Source organism: Apaloderma vittatum, unplaced genomic scaffold, assembly GCF_000703405.1.
Source record: "Apaloderma vittatum isolate BGI_N311 unplaced genomic scaffold, ASM70340v1 scaffold15141, whole genome shotgun sequence".
Classification (NCBI taxonomy): Eukaryota; Metazoa; Chordata; class Aves; order Trogoniformes; family Trogonidae; genus Apaloderma; species Apaloderma vittatum.
In genome coordinates this window covers 91,263-117,598 of record NW_009697504.1, presented here as the reverse complement: position 1 = coordinate 117,598, position 26,336 = coordinate 91,263, and the positions used below count along the sequence as shown (strand labels likewise).

General features: G+C 42.5%; 1 protein-coding gene across 1 annotated transcript in view; it reads left to right on the top strand.

The window, feature by feature from the left end:
• Positions 1 to 26,336, top strand: part of CNNM2 (cyclin and CBS domain divalent metal cation transport mediator 2) — a 115,633-nt gene that overhangs the window by 16,643 nt on the left and 72,654 nt on the right. Inside the window, exon 2 of the mRNA XM_009877659.1 lies at positions 11,960 to 11,997. Coding sequence (XP_009875961.1) covers positions 11,960 to 11,997 — 38 coding nt within the window. The remainder of the gene's footprint in view (positions 1 to 11,959; positions 11,998 to 26,336) is intronic.

Sequence of the window (26,336 nt, the reverse complement as noted above, 5' to 3'; positions counted from 1 at the left end):
GCAACTAAATTTTATGTAACATACTGGAAAAATTAGGAAGGAAGGAATGGATCCTAATTGGAATGGTGACAGAAAACAATGTACGCGGAACACTCGGTTCTGAGGAGCACATATAGGAAAAGCATATAAAAAAATATTTTACTTACTATGTATATGATTTACTGGCTAATAGCTTCAGTGTGAAACATAAAGCTTGTAAATGGCTGGATCAGATCAGCCTTGACACACATTGTGCAGCTCTTAAATTGTTGTGCCAAAGGGGAAGGACTAGACTCCTACTGAAACGCGTGCCGTGACTGTTTTGTCCACATCTGCGGAGAAAGGTGTTTTATGCAGTTGGCGAATAGTTCTGATGTGTGAGGAGTGAAATCATGGCTTCAGTCAGTGGCTGTAAATTTGAGGGCTGGTGCCTCAGGGCTCCCTCCTGGTCAGAGCCGGTGGGCTGTGACAGGTCATGTGGTCTCAGGTGCTGCAGAGTGTTCCTAGGTTGTGCTGAAGAGGATGGTAGGGTCAAAACGTAGGGTCAAAGATGATGTCATATGACTTTGGAAAATTACATTTACATTAATATTGCTCCCTGACAAAGAAATAGAATTAAAATAGACAGAGGATTACATCTAGGTGAAAAATGCATGAAGTGTCCCTCCCCTAGCTGTAACATTTGAGCTGCAGGGTGGGATTCATGGGTTTTCTGTTGATATGTGGGGAAGTAACTTTTACTGACTTTCTCTTCCCCCTGAGGGAAATCAGAAAATGCTTATAAGGCCCCAATTTTGTGTGCAACTTGATTAAAGCTTTGTTTGATTTTTTTGTTTTAAAAAGAAAAAAGTGGCAATTTGTCCTCCCTATCCAACATCCCTTGCTATCCCAGAGTTTAACAAGGGTTTAAACAAGGTGCTCCTTAGTCCAGTCTCTCCATGGAGATCGCAGAAATCGCTGGAAGGCTTGAGCTTCCTGCGATCCCTGGCACGTCTTCCGTTACGCAGACATGGTTATTGTAGCAGTAGGGGACTTGTTAGTTTTCCAACTGCAGTTCCCAGCAAACGTGTCCGCTCTGTGGTGTAGACTCCTGCACGTTCGGTGTTAAAATAGTTCTATAGCTTTCAGGCATCTTGCATTTCAAATATGGGTGGAGAAACAAGTGTTGGCATTTAAGGCAGGGGTTTCAAAGCTTTTTTGATATCAAAGGCCACGCTGACAACTTGGCAAGCGCTTGTGGGCCCAAGTGCATTAGATCTTTAGGATAGGAGCTGACTTGCTGCAGGCATTCGAGAGGATGTTTTGCATTGTTTTAATGTATTGTCAGGTGTGTTATGTCCTTTCTTGGCAACGTGGCTGCTGAAACGTCTCCTCCATTTGTGCTCGCCTTGGCTCGCTTGCCCCTCAGCCAGAGAAGGAGTTAATTTGCTGCTGCAGTCCACTTCAGCTTGTGTCCTGCTGTCCAGTCTCTTCTGCTTAAACCCACTCCCGCAAGGAATCCCATCCCTGACCCCTGTGCTGCAGCGGCTCGCGCTGAGGCTGCCGAGGGCGAAGGGAGCTTTTGGGGAGCACGTTAAGCTCAGATGGTGAGTTACGGGGTGGGAGGAAGCATCTCGGCTGGGAGTCTTTCCTAGCCCTCTCCTGGGCATGGGAAGTGGGTAGGATTCTGCAAACCCCGGAAAGCAGCTGGTTCTGGCAGGGCAGAGCTTGTCTATCCTGGTCAAGGTCTCAGAGGTCTTACCAGGTTACTTGCTTGTTGACTGTTTGAAATACCAGCATGTGTCGCTTCCGCTTCGCTCTCGTGCTCTCCAGCCTTGCTGAGCTGCAGCTCTGCTTTCTTGCATTGGGGGCATTAGCTTCATCAGTTTGCTGTGGCATTTGAGCATCTTTGGACGATACACAAACATCTTGCCACTAGTTAATGACCTATGCTTATGTCTGTCAGAAGGTTTATTTTAATTTCCTGTGTGGGGCAAGTGAAGTGCAGAGGTCAGTGCTATATCACAGTGCAGAAGGATAAATGCACTACACAGTGATGTACCAAAACTTTTCTTAACATCAGCCCTGTTGCAACCAGCGTAGCTGTGACAGCGTGGAGTGCAGCCAGGCAGATCGGTTAGGTCCTTCTCTGGCTCATGGGTAGAGCTTGCGGCTCTTGTTGAGCTCTGGCTGCACCGCTGGCCGGCTTGCTGGAAGGGGTAAAGCTGGCACTGATGTTTCAGCTTTTAAGTGCAGTCACAGGTTTTGGTCTGAGGTGGAAGCTAACTTTGAGAGCTGTTTTGTGTGAAAAGACTAAACAACAAATCTCTAGCAGTGTGGAGGAGAAGCCAGTTCTCCTAACTCCTGGTCATGTGCTTTCACCACAAAGACCCTGTTTCTTCTTTTACTTAAGTGAAGAATTCCATTAGATCAAAAGCTAGTTAAGGAAAATAGAGCCCCATGTGGTCCTGTGTGGTTACTTAGGCAAGTGCTATTTTTAGGAATCCCAGTTGAGTAAGCCCTGGCTCTTGCTGCTGTTAAAATCCATGGAAGCAGAGTTAAAACTTCTACCTTCATCTCGACCACATGTAGGCCACTCGGCTCTAGCCGTCTGGGGTTTTTTTTCTCACTTGTGCCTCCCCCAGCTCATTCCCTGCCTTCTGGGGATTTTTTGCCTTTCCATGTGAGAGTTAATCAGTTCCCTGGGTGTGGGAGATTTGGAATAAGGCAGGTAGGAAGTAACGAGTTGTTCCTGTTCTGCACCTCCGAGGATCATTATCAGAGTTGTTAATGAGCTCCTGCCCTCCAGTCCTAGGGTTCTGCCTAACTCTGCTCAATTGCTTCTCCTCACTTTAGCTTCTGTGGCCCAGTTTCACTGATCTGTAGAAGATGCTCCTTGCCTGCTTCTCCCCCCACTAAGACTAGATTTACAAAATGTAACTTGCTTTCAACTCTTTCTCCTTGGTGTTGCTGAAGAAAGCTTCTTGTTCACAAGGTTTTGTATAATACAGACCTGCCTGAGCCACCTTGTAAAAGTATTTGGTAAGGGGTGATGATAGAAGACAGTCAGTTTAATTTTGAATTAAAATATAAGAATCCAGTTCATCTCTTGGAAACAGTTGCACGATAGTGACCAGGCCACTACTTCACAACCTGGCTTGACACGTGTGGAGATTTAATTGGTTATTTTTGCAAGTATTTTTCTCTGAATCAAGCAGAAAAGCAGTGGAGGGCATGGCAGGAAAAGAGCCTAAAGCCTAAGAAAACTTTGTGAATGTAGTTCCAGGGAAAGCCTGAGCTGTGTGAAAAGGCTGAAAACTGCAAGCAGTACTTTGTTTGATTCATACTGTTTGTAAAAATTTATTTTCCGTATTTTTTTTTTGTAAACAAAAAAATCCCCCAACTGTGAGGAAATCACACTGTCACAGTTCTAAGTAGAAGAATAAATTTGTAAGGGCCTAGTGATTTAGCCAAAGGACTTGGTTCAGAAGTGGGGGCAAACAGTGTTTTGAGTCTGAAGATCCTTCGTTAGCTCATAATTTTCTTCAGGTTCCATGATTTCTGCTTGAAGAACCCATTGTCTAAAAAGAAAACAACAAAAAACCCTGCTTCTGAAATCTTGTGTCAGGGCTGTGTGGAGGAGACATAGAAAAATTCTGTGAAATGTTTGAGGCCCTTCTAAATGCAGAGCAAGTCACATCAGGCTGAGATGATGGGAAATTTTTCAGGGATGGTGCTTGTTTGTGCTGATGTAAGTGCAGTTAAATGGGCAAAGTTTTCATAATATTTCAGTTTTCTCGATTTAAAGATCTGGCTTGAGTTTGACTGGAAAAAGAGTGATCTTACTGAGAGAAATTCAGTGTCCTCTCAGACCTTGTGAGCCCTAGCTGGGAGTGATGTGTAGAGGAGCCACAGGTGACCTCAGCTGAAGCAATGCCCTAAAACAGCATTAGGAAAGTATTAGTCTTGGGTAGTTGTGGATCAAAACATCCTTGACTGTACTTAGAGTATGGCACGCACAGTGCTGCACAGCTGCGTCCCTGGTAATATGGATGTGACTGTGTCAATATTACAAGGCTCAGAGATATTTAACAGACATGTAATAATCCGTGGGCTAAATTATTCTTCTTCCACCTATGTGTGTAGTCAGCTCTCCTTCTCTACCCACCCACAGCTGCTGTAGCCATGGCAATCACACCTGTAAAGCAAGAAGGTCTTTAGAATGTGAAGTACTCAACATACAGAGGAATTGTTCTTGTGGCTATCGAGGATTGCACTTGTGACCCCCTTCCTTGCTGGGAACCTGCAGGCTATCCTAGGACGTTGGCTTCCTGCTGTTGCGCTTTGTAGCCTGTAATGCTTACTGCACAGCTGGGGTTTTGTTTGGAGCACTAGCATCTATAAAACTGTTCCACATAAGCTCAACCTTCTGCTGAATATGTGTGTTCACAGACTCTAAAAAAGGAGGCTGTGTTTACTCTTCCTCAAGGCTAGAATCCTTGCTTCTCTGGACAATTTGAAGGCTTTATGGCTTCCCATCACAGAATAGAAGCCCAAGTAAATAATCCCAAATTCTCTCAAAAATGTGGAATAAGATAATACTTAGCTGCCCTTCACGGGGACTGGGGATCAGAATGATCATCAGTATGAGAACTGCTGCAAAGATCAGCGGTACAAAGCTGTAGGACTGGGAGCTAGGAGTTTTTATCACAGAATATTTATTGCTTTCCTTGTGGAGAAGGAAACTGAGGTAATATCTTGTTACTGCAGAGTTTCCTTGCTGCAGCTTAACTAAAGAGCAGGCCACTACCAAGCCAGAGAATAGAATTAAAGAAATGTAATGTCTCACAGTGACAAACACTGAACTGACTGGTGAGATGTGACATCAAGTAAACTGAACAAGCATAACATTTCTTGCTTGTGTCCTTCCAACTGGAGAAGAAAATGTGTGTTGTGATGTTTTCAGTCTGTCAGGCTAATTCTGTAAATATGCTGCCCCTGCCCAAGCTCACACTTCCTGGGCAGCACTGCAGTAAGCGACTTTGCTAGTTAGCCTGCAAGTCAGCTTCTTCTGGTTTTGTGGGGAGTTTTGCAGGGGTTTTGGGGTGATTTGTTTTGTTTTGTTTTGTTTTTTTTCTCTCTAAAAAAGTTCATTCCCTAGTGGTATTTTCCAGTGATTTTTTGTTTGTTTATTTTTAGTAAATCATTCTTTGGTATCCCAAAACTATTTTTTTTTTGCATTAGCCTTTGATGTGTTTTTTCACCTTAAAGCCCAGTTGGGATGTAGTATAGTCTAGGTATCACCTGTAGGTGTCTTTACTTTTAAGAAAGATGCTATTCTTCAGGTAGATATTTTGCAAGAGACAAGCGAGAACTGCCTTTTCAGAGCAGCTAAATCCCAGTGGTTTTTTTAAGTGTTTGCTTCTCCAAAAGCTTTTTTGAAGCTTTTTTTTTTTTTTAGTATTGTCACATTGTGTTTTGGAGCATTCAAAGCAGAATGCAAAAGGTGACAGAATACAGATGCCCAAGAGCAGCGGTGTTCATTCAGCATCGTATTTGTTTTCTGGTGAAGTGAGTGGAGAGGGTTTGTCCCTGAAGAGTTGCCTTTAAACGGATAATAGTATGGCTATTCTTACTCTACTGTGGTCTCATGTTTCCTTGCTAAGGGAAGGGAATGACTGTGATGGTTTGGAGAGTTGCAGGGGGTGTGAGAAGCTGGCAAAGACCAGTTCAGCAGCAGCGTTTTAGCTCTTGCATAGCCACCTATTGGGTAAAGCACCTGCAACTCTTATTCCTCGGTAGAAGAAATAGTGGATATTAAGCGGAAAAGACTGTGTTGAGAATTACAACATGAAAAAAGTAAAAAAGAAGAGATTGCCTTGCTTTGCTGCCCCTATTAGCCAAGCTGTGCAGAGGGAGAAGCTGACTCACGCCAACCTGTGTTACAGGCTGCTTTGGGTAGAGCAGTCGGAAAACTGTGTCACTTCAGCCCAAGAGAGCTGTAGGAACAGAAGTGTGGTAATATAATAAAATTACATCAAAGACTCTGGGAGATTTTAATGAGATCAGCCCCATATTTATTTTCATGGTTAGGAGCAAAAATAACTGAATAATGTCATGGAAATATTCTGGAATGAGGAGATGTAACAGCCAAGACGGTGTCCAAGCTGCTTAAAGGCTTTGTTAACTCCAGACGGGCTGCTTCAATTTAGGCTATTGAGAGCTGGATAGAGGATTTAGGCAGAGCAGACCTGGTGAAAGTCCCAAAATGTGAAAATCGGGTGAATGTGGCAGAATGCTCCTTGCCTTAGCTCTCTGCATCAGCAGCAGGGCTGAGTCAGCATTGCTTTGGGCTGTACCTTCTCTCTGTGCTTAAGACTCCCCGTTAGTCTGGACATTCAATTAAAAAGGGCTGGAGCTGCTGCTGAGGGTGGTTGGGCCCCCAGCTCACCTCAGCCAGACCCCGTTGCCCCCCAGGGCAGTGCCCAGCTCGGGTTTTCTTTGCAGATAGCCAGGCACTGCAGGCGTAGGACTGCCAGTCACTGCAGGGGAATTGGTGCTTGCTTTGTAGCCCCCAGAGGGTGGCAGGGACCAGTGCCAGATCACCATCCTCTTCTTTTTTTTCTTCCCCCTGAGCTCTTTCCAGCTGTCAGCAAAGCTCTGGGCCTCAGACACACGTGCCTGTGGCAGGTTCAGCATGCTGCAGGAGGTCTGTTGCTGACCTGAGGGTGTGAAGTTTTATGTGCTCGTATCAGCAAACCGTTCATAACGGTTGGGTTTGAGAAGGTTTCAGCACATTCCCTTGCATTTCTGTGCTCTCATGGGGCCACGTATGCCATCGCTAGTGCTGCACGTGCTGTGTAATTGTGCAAGCGGGAGTCCACGTGTCTTCTTCAGACTTTGCTGAAGGAGAAAAGTATTTTTTAAAGAAATGGTATGCATTTATTTTATTTGATTTGCCTAAAATGAAGGGAAACATTACTCTGCTGGTCAGGTTCGTTGAAAGAAGGGCTGTTGTGTGTGTGGCTGTGATAGATGAACGTATCTGGTCAGGCAGTCAGCGTGCTGCAGCTGTTAGGTTACTTTGCAGCTTGTGGAGATTATCTTCGTGCAGTATTTGAGCAGCAGCGAAGGCTTTAGGTGCTGGAGCTTGAGCCCTGCTCCTGTAATTTTGGGGAAATCCATCAGCTCCCATTGGACTGCTTGGTGGATACGTCCCGGAAGGAGCAGGGAAGCCACAGACTGAATCAGCCATGAATGCATTTGACAATATGTTTGCACCTCCCAAATTAGTATTGAGGCAATGGTGGCTTGCGAAGATGTAGATATTGGACTGGAGCTGTGTAATGTGTTCCCATTTGGAACCAAGATGAGAAACAGAGAACTTTCAAAGTGAGAACTAGTTCTCCTTTCCAGGTAACTAAGCTAGGAAGTTTTTAGGTAATTAAAAATTTTTAAGGTCCTATTTGGAGAAAAACGAAGTTCAGTACTTTGTCTAGCATCATATTATTGCCATTCTACTGATTTTTAGACTTGAACCTCCACAATATGTGAAAAACCAAATCTCTTTTCATGTGCTTATCTTGAATTAAGTTAACAAGATATTAAAATTCAGTATTATTTCATGATTGAAATTGGCAAGCAGTCAGGAATTCTTTAGGCTCATGAAGGTGGCATTTTTAAAAGTCCTCTCTTTAAGAAAAATTATTTTTCTTACAATCGCTTAACTTCTGGTAAAACTACCTAGATTTACATAAAACCAAAAAGCAAAAGTAGGGGCTGTACGTTTGGGGAAAAGACAGCTCAGTGCCTGGAGTCAGCATTTCAGTTCTGCGTCTCTGAGCTCTCTGTGGTCCTGGGATCCCACTCATCCTGCCACCAAATTTTATTGCAGGGTTTTTGTTCCCTGGGAGGAATCCCAGCTGTGGGAAAGATGAGGGCACAGCTCAGGCCCTGTTCAGCGTGGTCAGAGCATGTTCTGATAGTCAGGCCCTGGGAGGGGTGGGATGGGGATGTCCTTGCCTTGCAGTGTCACCTCAGTTGTCTGCATCCTCCATAAACTTATGAGAGAAAACGTCTAACTTAAGGTTCAGTCACCTTTAAGGTCTCGGTGGACTTAACCTTGTGTGTCTGATACTGGTACTTCGTTTTCTTTGTGCATATTGCACATTAGGAAGGCATGAGACAATTCCCTGGTCTCTTACTCATGCAAGAAGTGATACCTGATGTTGCCCCTGCAATGCTCTGCAACAGCTGACATTATACCCTGAATTATACACTGAATTATACTCTGCCACATCTTACTGAGCTTTATCTCTGAATTGCCTTGTGAGGAGCCCATGATACTGGGCTGCTGCCTATGATAAAGTACTTACGTTGGTGTAAAAAGAACAAACAACAAACACTCTGCCAGAGACTCAGTAAAGATGGAGAGGCAGGAAGCTCTCTGAAATATTACTTGGCTCCACAACTTTTAGGTACCTAATTCCCATGGATTTATAAGGGAGCAGTGCATCCTAAAGTGTGTTTGCTGCTAAGATGTTTTTGTGGAGTGGTGTTAGCCTATGTCCTGGTCTCGGACATAGCCACAAAAGAAAATTCCCTCTGAGGAAACACTGTTAGACATGATAATCTGACCCTGAAACATTACTTTAATCTGCCTTACATCAGAGAGGAGATGCTTTTCAATTTCCAAAATGCTTTAATTGCCCTTATTGTCCTTTTGTGGCTTAAACTGAACAGTTAAGCATATGACTACCAAGGACTGAGTCTCCGGGCTCTTTGAAGTAGAGCATGAAGGTTTTCTTCATGCTGAAAATGCGGTGTTACACTTTGATAGAGGATAATAAAATGTGACTGCCCGAGATGAGCAGTTGCTTCATCATGCATGACAGAGCAAATCAATTTTCCTCCCATTGCTTTTCCTCTTGGGAGATAACATGCTAAAATAGTCAGTACACTCTACTATGAAGGTTCAGAGTTAGACAAATTGTGCACTGAGGTTAGTGTAGGGTTTTTTTCCTCTTTTTTCCCCTCCACTAGTGGCTTAAATAATTTTGCCTTTTTAAGTCCCAGCATAGGATTTCAGATGTCCTGAAAATATGTTGTGAGTTCACTGCTTTGCTAAGAGATTTCTAGTGTTGGTGGGTTTTTTTGTGGATTTTGGGAAGTTTTTTGTTGTTTCCTGTCATCCCAGACACTTTTTTGAACTTGACAAGCAAATAAGAAATATGTCTGTCTTGAAAGGTTTAAGGTGCTTGTGGAGAAGATTTGGCTCAGCTATGTACGTTCAGTTCTGTACATTCTGGAAAACACAAGTCTTTCTCTTGTTTTCTAACGTTAACAGTACAGGATTATACTGTTAGATGAATTATTAAAACTGTTGTCCTGAATTGGCAAACATACCATCCCTCAAGGAGAGGGAAATGAGATAGAAATAATTTTAATCTGTCAAATTTTGTGTTGTAGAAAGAGTAGTGCAATCTAAGAAGAATCACTGTGAATTGCAAACAGCGGTAGTACAAGTATAGAAGCCATCAGCCTTAACAATACCAGTTAATTCATAAAAGCTCCTAATTACCAATAACTTCTGTAGGTGACCAGAATGCCACAGTTTATGCCGTGGATGTCTGATTTGTAATACTGAAGCTACAACATAGTCTGTCACAGCTTTTGGTACCTTAAAGTAACATAGTCCATTGTCCTGGATTCCTCTAGAAGATCATAGAATCACAGAATGGCCTAGGCTGGAAGGGACCTTAGAGATCATCTAATCCAACCTCCCTGTCATGGGCAGGGATGCCTCTCAACTAGATCAGGCTACTCAAGGCTCCGTCCAACTTGGCCTTGAAACAGCTCCAGGGAGGGGGCAGCCACAACGTCTCTGGGCAATTTATTCCGAAGTTTTGCCACCCTCGTATTGAAGAGTTTCTTCCTAAGATCTAATCTAAATCTATTCTCCTTCAACTTAAACCCATTTCCCCTTGTCCTATTGCTGGACACTCTTGTAAAAAGTCCCTCCCCAGCCATCCTGTAGGTTCCCTTCAGTTATTGGAAGGCAGCTGTTAGGTCCCCCCAAAGTCGTCTCTTTTCAAGACTGAACAATCCCAGCTCCTGCAGCCTGTCCTCATGGCAGAGGTGCTCCAGCCCCTGTATCATCTTTGTGGCCCTCAGATGTTTTGCACACCACAGAGGACGATTCATGAAAGTGAAAATTGTGTGCAGGAAATTAGGGACAAGGGTTTGTGGGTTTTTTTGTTTGTTTGTTTGGGTTTTTTTATGTGTCAAACAATCACTTTTGGCTTTGATATGCATTTGTAACCAGGTCTTCAGCTGAAAGCAGACCCACTAGTGAGCTGCGAGCACAAAATACACCAGACTGATGCCTGAGGATTAAGCTATGTTTAACCTGTGCTGGCTCTCTGGACCTGGCAGGCTATGGGATGCTGCTGATTTTCTGATTTAACTCAATTTTAAAGAAGGCTGGGAAATTCTGTGAAACTTGAATGATGCGTGCTTCACAAATAAGTTAAAACAAGCTGGATTTTAGGACTAGAATCTGGCATGTTATAATGATGCAGTATATTGTGATATAATCAGACCTACTGGAAAGGTGCAAAATGAATCATGCAGGAGTCAGAATTTGAATTGTCTTAGAAAGAATCCATCTCTTGAAGACTGCCTTGTTGGTCTTTAGGTGGTAGACTTGTTAAATATGTTAAGTGACAGCATTTCAGCTTCCTAGATCAAGGTAGGAGGATAAGCATCAGCTGGTTTTAATGGTGCATCAGGTTCCATATAGACTTTTTCAGGTGAAAATGAAAACATGCCTAAGTGTGAGATGGAAGGATGTTAAATAATGTGTCATCTATTTAGTGATTCTTTGTGGTCAAAAAAGCAACAGCCAATGATGCAGCAAAGGAGAAGCTCTGCTACCTCCCACTAAATCAAAAACTTGCGACATCAGTCAACTGACGTGGCTCCACTTAAAGCCTTTTTGAAAGAACTTCCACCTTCCAAGCTATTGCCAAATATCTCATTTAAGGCATCTGAAGCCAGCATAACTGCTGGGATGGGCTGTGGACTCACTAGTCCATAAGCAAAAGACAACATGTGCGTGTGTGTATTGCCTGTGTTGGGCTGGTGGTGTTCTGGCGTTCTTCAGTGGTGCTTGGTCCTTCTAACCTGATTGGAAGACCCTGATGGAAAGAGATCCAAGAGTGACTCCCAGTACCCTATCTGTTCAGTTAGTTTATTTTGTTGTTTTTTTTTTTTTTATGTTGCCTTCACCAAAGAGGGACCAGCACAGCATGAACATAAAAGCTGCTCTCCATCTGTTTTATCTGTAGTCATTAATTAGAAGCTGATGAAAGAAACAAGTTTGGTTCAAGGCTGATGGACTCTCCTTCATAATTCAGGCATCCTAAATACAGAGAGACTGCTGCTGTATAGCCTAGTAGAGCACACAGCAGAAACTGAGGTAGCTGGGTTTGTTCACACAGCAATAGAGGATTTATAGAAATTATTTAGATGCTGTGCTTTCTGTTTGCTTGCAAATGGAGGCTCTTGTAGGGATTTTGAGAGTTCATACTTTATGTATTTGAATGCCTTAATCCTCCAAATGGCTGATGTTTAACTGTGCCCTTAGAGCCTTGGGTTTTCTAAGTGACTTCTACAATTTGTTACAAATGACATTTCCTAAATCAAAATAATTTTGAATCCTGAAAGAAGGAAGGAGATTAATACGTCACTGCAGTTGATTTGGTTTGTGTCTTACTGAGGCATGTTGCTAAGGCTTCCTCTGAGCCTTTCTGGAGTGTAAGGGAGGAACTGAATACATGTCTTTCTCTGTTGGTAATGCTTCTTCTGAGTAGAGTAGCCAGTCTTTGTATTGAAGATTTGATGTGTCTCCACAGACCAGTCATGGTGGAGATAACTCCATGACAGGCTGTCTAATTATGGTGATGCATTCAATATTTTCCATCCCTTTGCAGTCACATAGGAAAGGAGGGCACACAGTCTGTTGTCACCACTGAATTTGTGAGCTGTATTCCCTTTCTGCAGCCTCTCTGATCTTCATTTTTCTGTTTCTTCAAGTATTTACCAAAATGAGGCCTCTGGACTTCTGAGTTCAATTAGACAGGAAGCATTTTTTTTTTCACTGTTGAGTGTTAACATTCTTCTGGAGAAGGTGGATTGGCAGAGATGAGGGGATATCCCATAACGGTGCAGACACAATCTAGTTTGATAAGCCGTTATCTAAAATAGACAGAACCTGTTGTCCTGGGGTACCCATCTGTTTTTACAGACTACAGAATGGGTACAGCTACTGAAAATGTGGATTTTAAAGATAAGTAACTAGACTTAATACTTGCATGGGTTATGTATTGGTTCTATTTCAGTTTCTTCACAGAGATACTCTCAACCTAGTCCTTCTTCCAGTTCTGGTGGCAATTTCTGACTTTAAAAAGTCATATAAAAAATAATTTTCTTGGACTAGTATAGAAGAGCAGTATGATTTAAGATGAAATGAGAAAAGCTGCCTTTTCTTCTCCTTCACTTTAGTCTGTGCTCTTATTTTATCCATGTGGTCTCAGTAGTGTAGAGGACTATATAGGATTAGAGAAACTGTACACCAGTTGTCCCTTCTTGTATTGCTAGGAAGGAACTAAACCCTTCTAGGGTTACTGGACCAAGTAGCAACACTGTGAGGGGAGTGTCCTCTTCTTATTCCATGTTGGTGGCTAGCATGTTGGTAAGCTGACCTTCCAGGGTGGATGGGAGATGTCATCTTGTGTATCATGTTGTGTCTTTGAGTTGAGAACCCTGTGGGAACTGGGGCTTGTTACAGCAGAGAAAGACTAGTGGGAAGCTTCATTTGATGCTGTTGATGTCACTTAAAGGGCAGGGCCAAGTGCTTGGCAGGAAGCATGTGTTTGACCTTTCACAAAGCTATGGTCTTCATGCTGGTGGTCATTAATTCCATTCCTTTTAAGGCAGTGGTGAGCTTATCTTGATGCCTGAACCTTCCTTGGCTCGTGCCGAATAGCAATGACCTGGATGTAGTCTGGAGCCTGTTCGTCTAAATGTAACTGTCTTCTCCCAGCAGCCCATGGAGATCCGGTGTCCATTCTTATATTGTTTGTTCTTGTCAGCTGTCTCTGTAGTTGTCAGGTTGTGTTGACACACCTTTCCTCTTTGCTATGGAGAGGTCTAAGCAGCTCTGGCCTTGGGTGACTTCGTTCTTCTCTTTGGTGATCCCCACAGGCTGGTGTTGAGAAACTCTTCTGCCCTGAGGCTGCCTGATGCCTTTGCCATGGTACTGTCATCCCTGAAGCTGAAAGAGGTGCATAAACTAGACCTTTCATTTAACTGCTCCCTCTCCTCTATTTTGAACATGTGTATTCTAAAATTCGTTCCTCTTATGCTCTGCTGAAAGCTTCTGTGATCAATGTGTTGTATTCCTTGGTTTACTTGGCTAGCTGGCCATCTAGGGATGCTTAGCTGAAATTACCCCGTGGAGTGTACTTCTGTCTTGTATAGGAACGAGTCGTATTTGGAAGCAGACCAAGCAAGTTGTATGTCTAGAGAAGATGGAAGTTCGTTTAAAGCCTATGGTCAAGGATAACCATTTTATCTTTTCCTTCAAGCTATTGCCATTCAACTGTCCCTCTCCCAGCAGCAGTCCCGGCACAGATCTGACATGGTGCCTTATACCCCGTCCCCCAGCTTCTGGGTCTGGTCAAAAGAGTAGAAGGTCACAGCCTGGCCGTAAGACAAGCCTATTTTGTTTAAACTACATGCAGCAGTCCATTGATATGGCTGTGTTACTGCAGTGTCTGTCTCTGTGAGTAGAATCTCCTTTTGGGTTTTTCCTATTTGCAAGATTGTCTTTTGGTATTTGGAATTTTTCCAAGGCTTCAGATTATTGTATTCTGTATATAATTATGTGATAACGATACCAATTAACACTGCTTCCTTAGAAACTGACCTCTGAAGGGTCTAAGTGAGGGTGAAAGTGCATTTTGCATGTTTGCATCCTGTACAGTGCAAGTAGTGTCTGATACGACTTAAACAACTGAGTGGCGAAGTGAAGGCTCTGGGTGCAGCTTGCCTCTTTCACAGCAATTAATGCATGTGAGAAGTGTTTAGAAATTAATTTGGACTTGAGCGGGATAGCTGCTGATGTGGGAAAAGGCGCTCACCCCTCTATAATGGCAAATACTTGAAATCCTGTTCCTTTGGGGCAACCTTTCTCTGACAGGTCATTTACTAGAAATTCGTTGGTGGCTCTCAGATGGCATAACATTGTAGGTGTCTTGGCTAAAGTTAGAAAGAAGCACACCTGTTAAATTGTTACTGTGCTAGAAAGCAAGCATCTTGGCAATCTGCTTTACAAGTACTGACCCTGCTGACTCAAGTGTCCTTATTTTGCGAGTTCAAAGCTGATAACGTAGATGCTGACTCTGAGTTCCACAGAGATGACTCAGATGTGATGTCTGTAAATCATCGGATAAAATTGATATAGTGGCTCTAAATAAACATGAATATATTCCACTTAAAACAGAAGAATTCAGAGTTTGAATCCAATTGCTTATCTTGGAGCTTTGCCACTGCCCTAGGTAAGCATAATTAAAAATGTTAATAAATACTGTTAGTGTAAATTCACCTTTAATCCTGGGTAGAAGATGGAACATTGAGGGCAAAAAAGACAAGGAAGTTGGAGGAGCTTGGAAATTACTTGGAAGACATCTGCTTATTGTGGAGGTGGAAAATTACTATGAGAATATACAGCTGCTGTGCCTAAACTGCATGTATTGATTCCATGATGAAGACACGCACTGAATTCAGGGCAGGGTAGGAAGGAACCATCATATGCTCAAGGGTTTTCATGGAACTGCATGTGCAAATAACCAGCCCATCCATTGAAATGATGAGGCTTAGTCCTGACCCCAGACTTGCTCAGCTAGTCAGACTGTGCAGAGGAACAAAGAAGGTGCTCTTGCGCTGCAGACTTCTTAATCTTCAACTAAAGGTGTCTGAAGTATCTTTCAGCTCTAGGTTTTGTAGTCAGTCGACTCCCTTTTCATCCTAAGAATAATGCAAAGAAGCAACTCACTTTTTCTCTTTTGTCTGATAATAAAGTACAGCATGCAACTTATGTCCTAATTTTTGGTGGATGTTTTTCAAAATCAGGCCTCTGCCAAGCGGTGCCCAAACTTTTTCTTGCCAAATACGCTGAACTCCATAGATAGCATTTAAATAGCCCATCAACCACTAACCACTCCTATTGTAAAATATGCTGACTAGTGAAACTAAGCTGTAGAGAAAACACATCTCTAAATGAAATTGAAGGTACTTAAGAATAACAAGAGATTTTTGTTGATTTGTCTTATCTGCATTGTGTTATAGAATCATAGAGTCATAGAATTGTCAGGGTTGGAAGGGACCTTAAAGATCTTCTGGTTCCAACCCCCTGCCATGGGCAGGGACGTCTCCCACTGGATCAGGTTGTCCAGACCCCCATCCAGGCTAGTCTTAAAAACTTCCAGGGATGCGGCTTCCACCCCCTCTCTGGGCAACCTGTGCCAGTGTCTCACCACTCTCATGGTGAAGAACTTCTTCCTAACGTCCAATCTGAACCGATCCATCTCCAGCTTTAATCTGTTCCTCCTAGTCCTATCACTATCCGACATCCTAAAAAGCTCCTCACAGGCTTTCTTGTAGCCCCCTTGAGATACTGGAAGGCCACAATAAGGTCTCCTCGGAGCCTTCTTTTCTCCAGACTGAACAGCTCCAACTCTCTTGGTCTGTCTTCATAGGAGAGGTGCTCCAGCCCTCTGATCATCATCATGGCCCTTCTCTGGACATGCTCCAGCATGTCCAGATCTTTCTTGTGCTGTGGGCTCCAGAACTGGACGTAATACTCCAGGTACCACTATGAAATCCATAGCAATGTCACCAATTTGTCAAACTACTGATCATGTCTTCACATGATTTTCTGCAAGTAGAGCAAGAAGTCTTAAGTGATTACTTCTGGATAGTATCTATGATGCTAAGGAATGAGTTCATGTAATTATTACACTATAATTCAGAATGGAAAATCTCTAGCAGTCAACTCTGCAGGTTAAGGCTGCACCTGCTTAACTTACAGCTTGACTGTTGATAAGGGATAAGCAAGGAAAGCTCACTCTCTTTATTTATTCCTTCTCTTTGTCCTGTAAAATTTCTTTGTGTCTTCATTCTGGCCTTGTTGCATGGTGAAACCTTGTGCAAACTTGTATTAACAAGGAAGATGAGGGTGGGTGAAACCTTGTGTATTTCACTCATTAAGATGGTCTTCAAATGATTTAACATCTTGTCTCCAGCAGCTCTTCCAAATTGCTCTGATGCTTTAGAGGAAAGGTCAGTAGTACTGAGGAGGGGAAAAGTGACTTATGAAGACTTGCATCTGTTCGCAGCACTTTGGAATAAGGGAAGTTTCTCTCTGCATCAAGTTTTCTGCTCTTTCAAACCACTTGGGAGGGAGTTAAGTCAGTCATGCACATCTGCTCATGTTTAGGACTGAGTTGGGGTCATGATCATGTTGATGGTCTCTTGGCACAACTTACAAATTAACCCTGCTTTGATATCCCACATCAAACAGGAAGGCATATTTCATGCCTTTCTGGACTGAAAAATTGTACCTCTCCAAGAGGACTGAAAATCTGCTGTGACAGAAACATGTCCTGTAGCAAAGCAGTTGTATTTCTAGCAGCTAGAAGACTTGCTCTTTTGGCCTCTCTTGCTTAGGAACCTGGGAATGGTCTGAGTTTTTGTCTGACTTGAAGGCAAAATCAATAATGAACTTATTTTAAAGTTGTGTACAAGAGAAAGGACCGGTTTCGCTTCTAACACTGGTGTGGGAGCCATGTCCAAAATGCTATGTTTTCTTCTGTTGTGGACATCCTTGTTTGCTGAAAAAGGGGTTTTTAATTTTATGCTTGTGAAATTCTTGTGCTCCCAAGATATATAAACTACACTTTTTTCATCGGCTAACCATGTTGGATACTTCAGTGCTAAGCCGTGCTCAGAAGGGAATGCAGCAAAGTCATGTCTGAGGCAAGAGGTTCCACCTCCTCTTTTCCCTCTGTTCTCACAAATTCCTCCTTTGGTAGAGAATTAGATCTGGTCACAGTCATAGCTTGTTGTGCTGGGAGGCCTTTTAGTCATAACTGACATTGCTGCAGTGAGAATTTCTGTCGTGATTGTCCAAGCTTATGCCATTTTGACAACCCAGCTTACAAAACACACTTACATGTGCATGTTCTGAAACACTGAAAGAAGTTCATCTTTATGATGGAATATTTATTCATTAAAAAAAACCCCAAACAACAAAAGTCCTAACGTTTTATTAGACAAGATTAACTTTTTAAATGTCGGAAATGGTTATTCTTCCAAAGGAGCAGATTTATTTAAGTCACTCAACCTGCCTTGCACTTAAGGACCTGTTTATAAACAGAAATGGCAACATGAAGGTTCATCTGGTCTGTTGTCCCTCTTCTATGTGCAAACATAGCAGCTTGTTCTTGCGAATCATTTGAATTTTGTGAAGGGTTATGGTTGATGCTATTTCCTGCTTCTCTTTCTTCACCCACCAAACGCTCGGCAGCAGCACTGAAATACAAATCTGACCCTCGAGAGCAGGGTTGCTTTCTAGCTTGGCAATGGCTGTGCACAAGCCAGCAAGGAAATAAAGATGACCTCAGCGATTTGATGCTAATAGAGCATTGTCCTGACCTTGTAATGCCAAATTTCTGAACAAATACCTCTAGTGAGCCTCATCATTAATTGACACAGTTGCTGTTGGTACGATTTAGCAGTAATCATCATCTCATGGTGGGTAGGAAGGTCTCTGCTAACATAACTGCTAATTGGTAGCTGGGTTACACAGAGCACTACTGTGGGATGTGCGCTCACTGAAGCGTGTCCTGATGGTGACAGCCGTTCACGGTTGATAAAAATACTTTGCTATCCCTACACATGAGCCCACCCTCCCGTTCACTTCTCTTGGTGCCAAAATTGCTTAAAAGGTGTGTCCAAGTGGGAGATGGTCCTAGTAGTGTTGTATTTTCTCTTTGTAGGTTGACTGCCTGGTAACATAAAGAGAGCAGATATTAATCTCTGAAAAATTGCATTGAAACTCTACTGATATTTATAGACCAAATTATGTTCCAGTTACCGGTGCTGAGCTTCCAGCAAGCCATGCCACAGAGCTGGTTGGCTTACTAGTCCCCATCACAGCCTGAGAGGGGATGACTTCTCTGCTGTAGACAGCAGCTAAACTCACACCACAGGGAGGTTGGACTAGATGATCTCTAAGGTCCCTTCCAGCCTATGCCATTCTATGAACTTCTGTGAACATACCTGGGAAATGCAGTTTCTAACTTTGTCAGATCCCTTAAGGAGAATACTCAGGTACCTAAACAAAATTCTAACTGGTTACTGATTTAGGAGCCATGTTGATACTTTTTTTTTTTTTTAAAAACCTAAAAGGCTGTATGAGCAAGGTTTTATTGAAGGAAACATAACTGTATTATCTGCTTGCCCTCTGAGAAACTTGAGGTGTGTGAGAGAAGCTGTGGAAAGATGTTTGGAGGTGTTTGTTACACTTCTGGTGCTACAAATGCCTTTCTGGAAGTGGAAAATAGACTTCATCCGTCCTTAAAAAATAAAAATAAATCCTTTAGCTCTCAAACCAGATTGTCGGTTCTTCCTGGAAAAAGCAACATTTAGATCAAGTATGTGCCCAGCACATCCTGATGTGTCCTGCCAGACGTGTCATGAAGAGAGAAGCACATCTGACGCGTGTCCTGCACCGACGCAGTGCCCGCTCAGCTCACCGCTGCTGCAGGTGACGACTGCTCCCAAGCTCCCCAATGTCCTGGAGAGAGACCCGGGTGCAGGGAGTTTTGGCTGGTGTTTTCCCTGCTCGGGCTGTCTCTTTGTCTTCCTTCTCGTATCACGTTGGGGAACAAGGTGTTTTGTTTTTATGGGGCAAGGGGAAGAGGCAGAAGGGTAGGTGACTTGTCAAAAAGCACCCGGAGCGTCTGAGCTTTGCTCACCGTTGCACTATTTGCCGTGCCTGGTTACATTCCCACAGCTTAACCGAGGCTGTAGAGCTTCCATTGGTAATTAGCTCGTTGTGGCTTTAGGGCTTTCAGACACGAGTAGTTGTTTTCACTGGGGGTATTAATTATGAGTCACAAACCTGTAAACAGCTATAGCCAAGAATGTGCACGTTTGCAGATATGACTGTTTTGCTGTTCAGCCCTGGGTTAGCTCTGCACTGCCCTCATTGTTGTTGCAGAGAAGTGTATGGAAAACATGTTTTTAACCTCCTAGATGCTATTGAATTCCTGCATAGCAGTGTGTAAAACTATGGTGAAAAAGGCCCATTTGCTTTCTAAGCAATCTGGTTGAAATATAGTGGTTTGTACAGGTTGAAATAGGGACCTGGAGAGCCCACTTTTCAAAAGGCCCTGCTTTTAAGGCAGATCTTATCTGGCGAGGCGGGGAGAGAAAGTGTTTACACAGGACAGTTTTACCAGCTCAGCGTCACTGGTGCTGGCTTTATTTCCAGTGTTGTTTTCCTGATTTTCTGCAAGCAGCAGTATCTGATTAAGAAATGAAAATAAATTTCTTCCTATGAAAGTCAACAGCAAATCTTCCTTTTAGTTCAGTGGAGTTAAGTTTTTCCTCTTTAGTGTGGGACAAGCTTGCTCACCGCTCAAAGAAACGGGATACTTATATACCAGGGGTCTTCAAAGGCTCCTAACAACCTCTTGTAGCTGTTGAGATTGAGCAAGATAGAATGCATAGCAGTGACTCAGGTTAGAGAGCTAGCAAAGATGATGAGGTATCAGGATTTCTGCTGTGGAAATGATCGCTGACCACGTGGGATGAGTAGCTCTTGGTCACTGGGTTCATCAGTGAAAAGGAGAGAGGAGAGAAACTAAATCCTGAAAAAAACCCCAAACCAGGCAAATTGCTGTTTATATTTTTCTGGTAATGAATTGTGGGAAAGCAAGGCCTGTTTAAATGCATGTGTTGAGTTGTTGATGTGTGACAAAAAGAGCTGCTCTTTGGGGAAGAACAGTATTACCCTTTGCTAGCTGTCCTTTTGTCGTGAGAAAAGCTGTGTCTTCCTCTCTTAGACCCTGCTTCGTGTGCAGTCCATGAGAAGCTCTGTTTGTGCTAGTCTTAGGTTTTGAGGAACACAAGAACATTAATCAGTAGTGTTAGGCTTGCTTTTTCCCAACAGGTTCCCTTCTCCCCTCCAGTTGCTCTTCTTTTGATTTTTACAAAGAACTCTTCCAGTACCCATCTAACCACAACAAAATCCCGCCGACCTTGACAAACTAATTTTGTAGAGGTAATAAAACTGAATCATAAGTTGGCTTTTGAGAACTAATTTTCTCAGGCAAATTCTTGAGGCACTTTAATTGTTGCTAATTTCCTTTCTTTAAATGTGTTTTGTAATGTGGTATAGAAGGAAACATAGCAGATGTTTGTTAGATAATTTGGTTTTTTATTGCAAGGTCTTTGCTTTGGATTTATGTAAAAGGGATGGGGAAGCTGTTTTTATCCAGTCTTCTCTCCTCCTCTTCCAAGTTAAGAAACAGATGGTCTGACCTGTGTAAGGCTTTAAGTGTTGGAATTGGCATCAGTGTCTTCTTAAGGGTGATTTTTTTAAAAAACCAAAACCCAGGAAGCATAGTGTCTTTGCTCAGTGTGAGAGCTGGTCTGTACAAAAATAGCAAGCTCACAATATGTGACTAAGATGATTCCCCAGACCTAAATAAGGAAAGCCATTACCTGATATTTGGAACGTTTCCTTCCAGTGTTTCCTCCTGCCATCAGGCAGCACTCGTACCTACCTTCCCTTCCCCCTGCCCATCGACACGTACTTCTCAGCAGCGTTGTGGCTTAAAATATCTCATAAATCTAAGAACATCTAGGTCCTGGCTCTTACCTGGATGGCAGTTTGCAAGGTGGTTGTTTGAAACAGGACTGGTTTGATAGTCATGCGTGCGTGCACCAGGAGGAGCACTGATGGACCGCTGTTGGTGGTGCAAGGTATCTGCCACATCTAATCTAGGTATAGGTGGCCAACTATGATTGTAAATTAAGCCTAGGTTTATTTAGGTTTTAAGTTAACATCTCCTAAAAATAAAGGTAGACTTACTGCTACTCTTGATCACAGGCTGTTAGATTAATAGTTCTTCATGATGTGATGGAGCCCAAGCCCAACAAAGACTAGATTATTTTTTAAATGGTTTTCTGCAATGAGTGTATTGATTTTAGAGAATTATATTATTGATGAGGAAGAAATGATCAAAACTGAAATCTGATTAACACCTTTTAGGTTTCAGTGGTATTGTCTTTTCGGTTAACGAGATTCTGTTTTGGATCTCAGAATCAAATTAAGCCTTCTCAGTACAGTGTAGCTAAGAAGTGTTTCTCTTGTAAGACCTGTGCATAACTACTGTGGTTAAGAGCAAGGAATCCCATGAAAATAGATCATAAAACATTATATTTTAATAAAAAATGAAGATGTCAGCCCTGCTGAGCAAATCCTGGTGGAATATCTTTGGAGTGGTCCTTGTTTGCATTTGTCATTATGCTTGGTGGTGTTTATGAATGTGGTGGTCGTTGCTTTTACTGAATTCAGTTATTGTGCGTCTTGCTTCTAGTTTTTGCTGAACTTGTTTAACCATTGCCTTCTGTGTGGAGGTGTTTCACCTGTGTTGGCCATTGGCTAGCCTGCAACTTAACATTGTGAAACTGCATTTGCTCTTAGCGCTTGCAGTACACAACAAGAAGGAACATGAGAAATTTTGTGTACTGGGTTATCCTGTTAATAGCCAGACATCCCTTGGCCTGTGAACTAAGCTGCTGCAGGCTGGATGAGCATCCTTGGGAAGACTGCTGGATGCTCCAAGCGTGCTCTTGTTCCCTGGGCATCTGCTCTTGGCCCTGCAGAGAGAAGAGGTTCTGGGTTCGGAGGTCTTTGGTCTCACCTCTTACAGCTATTTGTAGAGAAACCATGCAGCTCTGCAGAAGCTGTAGGCATAACTGCTCTGTTATTGTGGTTTAAAAATGGTGTTACATGTTTGTTAAGTAAGACTGTGATGCCAGTGCACATGGAGAAGAGGAGTGGTTTTCTCATTATTGCTGCCTTTCTAAAGGAGAACATGGGGAATTTAATAAGAATCCACAACTGGAGCAGTAATAGCTGCTTCCTGTCCTTTCTGGTGCATCTTTAACCTACTGTAATTGCCATGCTCTGTTCTGACCAACATCTATCATGTCACTTCTCATGTCCTTCTCTGTGCATCCCACCTGTGGACAAATATCTTGCCTGCAACCACTTCATCTGTTGGCATTTCCTTAAACAAGAAGATCTGTGGAAAAGTCTTCTTTTTGTTGCAGCCTCCTTTAAAAAAAGCGATATCTGGCACATCTCTAACTGAAGCCAAGCAGTTGTTGAACAGGATGAAAATAGTTTCATCTTGCTTATGTTACGATATTTGCTACCCTGAGCTGTTATGCTAAGAGCAGTGCTGGCTTTTGTTTCTACATGGCAGGCCTACACAGGCAGCTAGCGCGGTGGATAAATAACATAATGCTAATTGCAACAGAGCTTGACCCTTGGGCAGAAGTGGAGCTGGCTGCCTCGTGTGTGCTGCGAGGTCAGAGTTTCCATATAGGCAGTTACCGCAGAGGAGTTAATGAGCTGTGAACGCGCGCCCTCCTTGCTCCTCGTTTGTTGCCCGTGCCACCACGACTCTGTTCGTGTAGCACGCATCCCAACTTTCTCGACTCTGATCTTTGGGGTCACATCTGCACCAGTATTCCACTTACATGATTACCTCTATGATCATACTTGTTTGTGAGAAACAAGAAGGTTTGATGTGACTTAAAGCCAGTCTTAATTTTTGGTTTATGTAAGAGAAGTCCCTCTGAGCCCCTCTTTGCAAACAATCAAACCCTTTTACCTGAACTTCAGTCATGTTATAAGTTTAATTTTGCTTTGTTCACCTTCACCTTAGGATAATAAGTCTTAGTGAAACCGAAAATAACTTTCCTAAAGACATTAAATGTTGATGTTTATCTGCCACTCCAGTTCAGACCTGGTGGCAAAAAGTTAAATTCTTGCTCCTACCAGTTCATGTTTCTAATTTCTAGTTGTAGAGAGACATCCACAACCGTAATATATTAATTGTGAAAGTGGAGAAGTACAATTTAATGCAGTATGTTTTCATCTAGAAACATCTAGGGCTATGGGTGAACACCGCATACACCCCAACAATGATGTCTGGGTGCATGTGTGGAGGCTTTCAAATTATTGTCAGATCTGCATGGTATTTTGAAAACTTACTTGCCCAGCTTTATAGACGGTGTTCTTGTATGTTGTTTCACTGGGGAATTTGTGTCTTCAAGGATGTGGGACTTTTGTGTATTTGGGGTTTGACTTTTTTTTCCTTTGCAAGCAGGTTAGTAATGAGAAGACACAGGGCTAGGGAATCGCTTTCCCAGTGGAGCTTAGTATGTTCTAATGAATCTTGTTCACAGGTTGTTCTTTAATCTCATCAGCATAACTAGCAGGTCCGTCTCAGCAAAATTAACTATTCTGCCAAGGTTTTGAAGTCACTAATGGATTTTTCCCTCTCTTAACTAACCCCATTAAAATTTCAGTAGTCTGAGCGTGAATTTGGACAGGCAGCAGTACAAATCTGAACAGGCAAGTAGAAGCGAAGGAGAGCAGGACATGGAGTTCTCTAGGATCAGGAAAGGCACAGTGTTGAAACTAAGAATGCTTAGGAAAAGCTGGAAGGTTTAGAAGCAGATCCTTTATGAAAGACTCACAAGGAGACAGAGCTTTTTTGTTTCTCTATCTTAAATTAAGCATATGGCATGAACTTTCAAGGGACAAGGAAAAGGAGATGAAATTGAGAGGTCTTGCATTTTACAGTTGATGTGAGCTTTTCATCGAGTCTCTTGGAGTTGGGCCAAAGATGAACCATGAAATTCTCCAGCAGGGCAGGCTCAGCTATTTCATCTGCTCTGACGGAGAAATCGTTCTCATCTGCAATGCTTCTGCTGCGGAAGCTCACAAAGCTTCCCTGTTGGAAAAGAGCTAGGAGTGTTACTGTGTAATTAGCTGAAACACTTTAATCCTCTTGGTAGACTACCTGCAAGTATGCCTTCAAGCAAGGTACGTGTTGAACTTCAGCTAGGCGTAGATGTTTGGGAAAATTAAGAAGATAAACCAAGTATGATAGATTGCCCTAATATGCAGAAACTGGATCCCTTCCTGCCCTTCCCCTCCAGACCTCAGTTTGACTCTCACTGTTTAAATTATGGTGTGGTCTTACAGACTTACTTGAATTTACACCACCACGATTGTAAGTGCTTTAATGGGCACCACTCGTGACTCACTGCTGCAACAGAGATCATCCTCCCGCCACCCGCTACAAGTGCTCTCTTTCTTTTTGGAGAGCTTCTTGACGACTGTTCAGATTTCAGTGGGAAACTACAGTGCTACAGTAGCTTCTACTTAATTTCCATAGGAGCTACTTACTGATGCTAATTTCACGCTTGATAAATACAGTCCCTTGTTGCCTAGGCAACACGTTACGGCACAAATATTCATTACTGCGCTACTGGTTAATGAGTCTCTAGTGTTCTAAAAAAATTACAGCCAGAATTAAGTGGGTTTATTACTTTAATCTTAAGTCACCCCGAACCTAAAAGACCAATCTGCGAAATGTTTCCAGTTGGAAGTGGTGCCGGAGTGCGGTAGTGACAGAGTAACCAGAAGAACTCGCAGAAGCGTTTGGTACAGCCCTGCCGGGATAAATCCACACATCCACCTTGATTGTTCCTTTAAAGGTCTGCTGTTTTATGAGGATGACTTTGAGCAGAGAATATTTCCAAGTTTACAACTGAGATATCAAGAAATAAACTTCTTGTATTAGTAATCTTTCTTAGTCTTGTCTAGCTTGGCCAAGCGAGCCTGACAGTCTCTAAACAGTGTCAGAGTCAAGTTTTAGTGTGCTGACAGAGCTTTGCATCCTGTCATTCCCAATTTTTTTGTAAAACGAATGAGGACATATTTGATTTGATGTCTTGAGGCAACAGTAATATTTTCCGATATTAACATGTCAAGCAACCTCTTGCCAGTGGCTGGTTTTGCACCAGGTTCTCAGTTTCTTTTTTTTGGTAGAAGATCTCATTTGTAAAGATTTATTCAACTTGATTCAGTTCACATATAATGAAGGCAAGAATTCCTTGGTGCTCGGCTGTTGACCTTTTCTTTGGTGACTCAGCATGGGGAACTCGACACTTCCCTGCCGGGCAGAGACCATTGTTAACTTCTATTCCATTATTATTATTTTTCATTTAAAAGCTAATTTACTCTTTTGCCTTCAATTACTGTCATATGCATTATTCCAGCTGTTAAGTAATATGAAAGTTTGTCTTTGGCAGACTGCACATGTCGTCTTGCCTTGGGAAATCAAAAGGGAAGATTACATAACAGCTGACAGTAAATTTGGCTCCAGAATGTTATTAAACTAATGAACGTTGAGTTTTCTTTCCCAGTCACAATATTCTTGAGTGCAAAACTAAAAACTCTTTTTACATGAAACCTAAAGTGCATGTAAGTGAATTGCAGAACTTCAGCGGCTTTCTGATCCTACACTGTTAAACAGAACATACTCCTTGGTTTAAAAAAATTGGAAATACAATCCAGAAATGCTAAAGTCAGTTGTCCCTAAGTGAATTTGGAAAAACGTAATTACGTTAATTTTGTCTGTCTCTAGATTTACTGTTACAGTTCCCTAAATTTGATGTCGGTTGGTATTCATCCTCTGAAGGAATCCCAGACTGCCTATCTTGAATGCAGGAAAACATTGTCTGCCTTCATTTGTAAAAAGCTTTAAAGACAACAAAACAAAAATCCAAAACAAACAAAAAACTGAAACAAACAAAACCCCACCAAACTTCTTGGAATTTGATTTTTTTTAAAACCAATTTTGTTACTGTTGAAGGCTGAAGAACTCTAGGACATAAAACACCTAAGAAGAAGAAAGGCCAAATGCGTATTTCAGCTGTTTTTTTATTACATCCTTTTAAAAACTCCAAAAGGCCTTCTTCCTTCTATCTAGTCTAAACCTACACTTTTCCAGCTTCCACCCATTACCCCTCATCCTGTCACTACAGGCCCTTGAAAAAATTCCCAGCCTTCTCGTAGGCTCCCTTCAGGTACTGGAAGGCCCTATAAGGTCTGCCTTGAGCCTTCTCTTTTCCAGGCTGAACAAGCCTAACTCTCT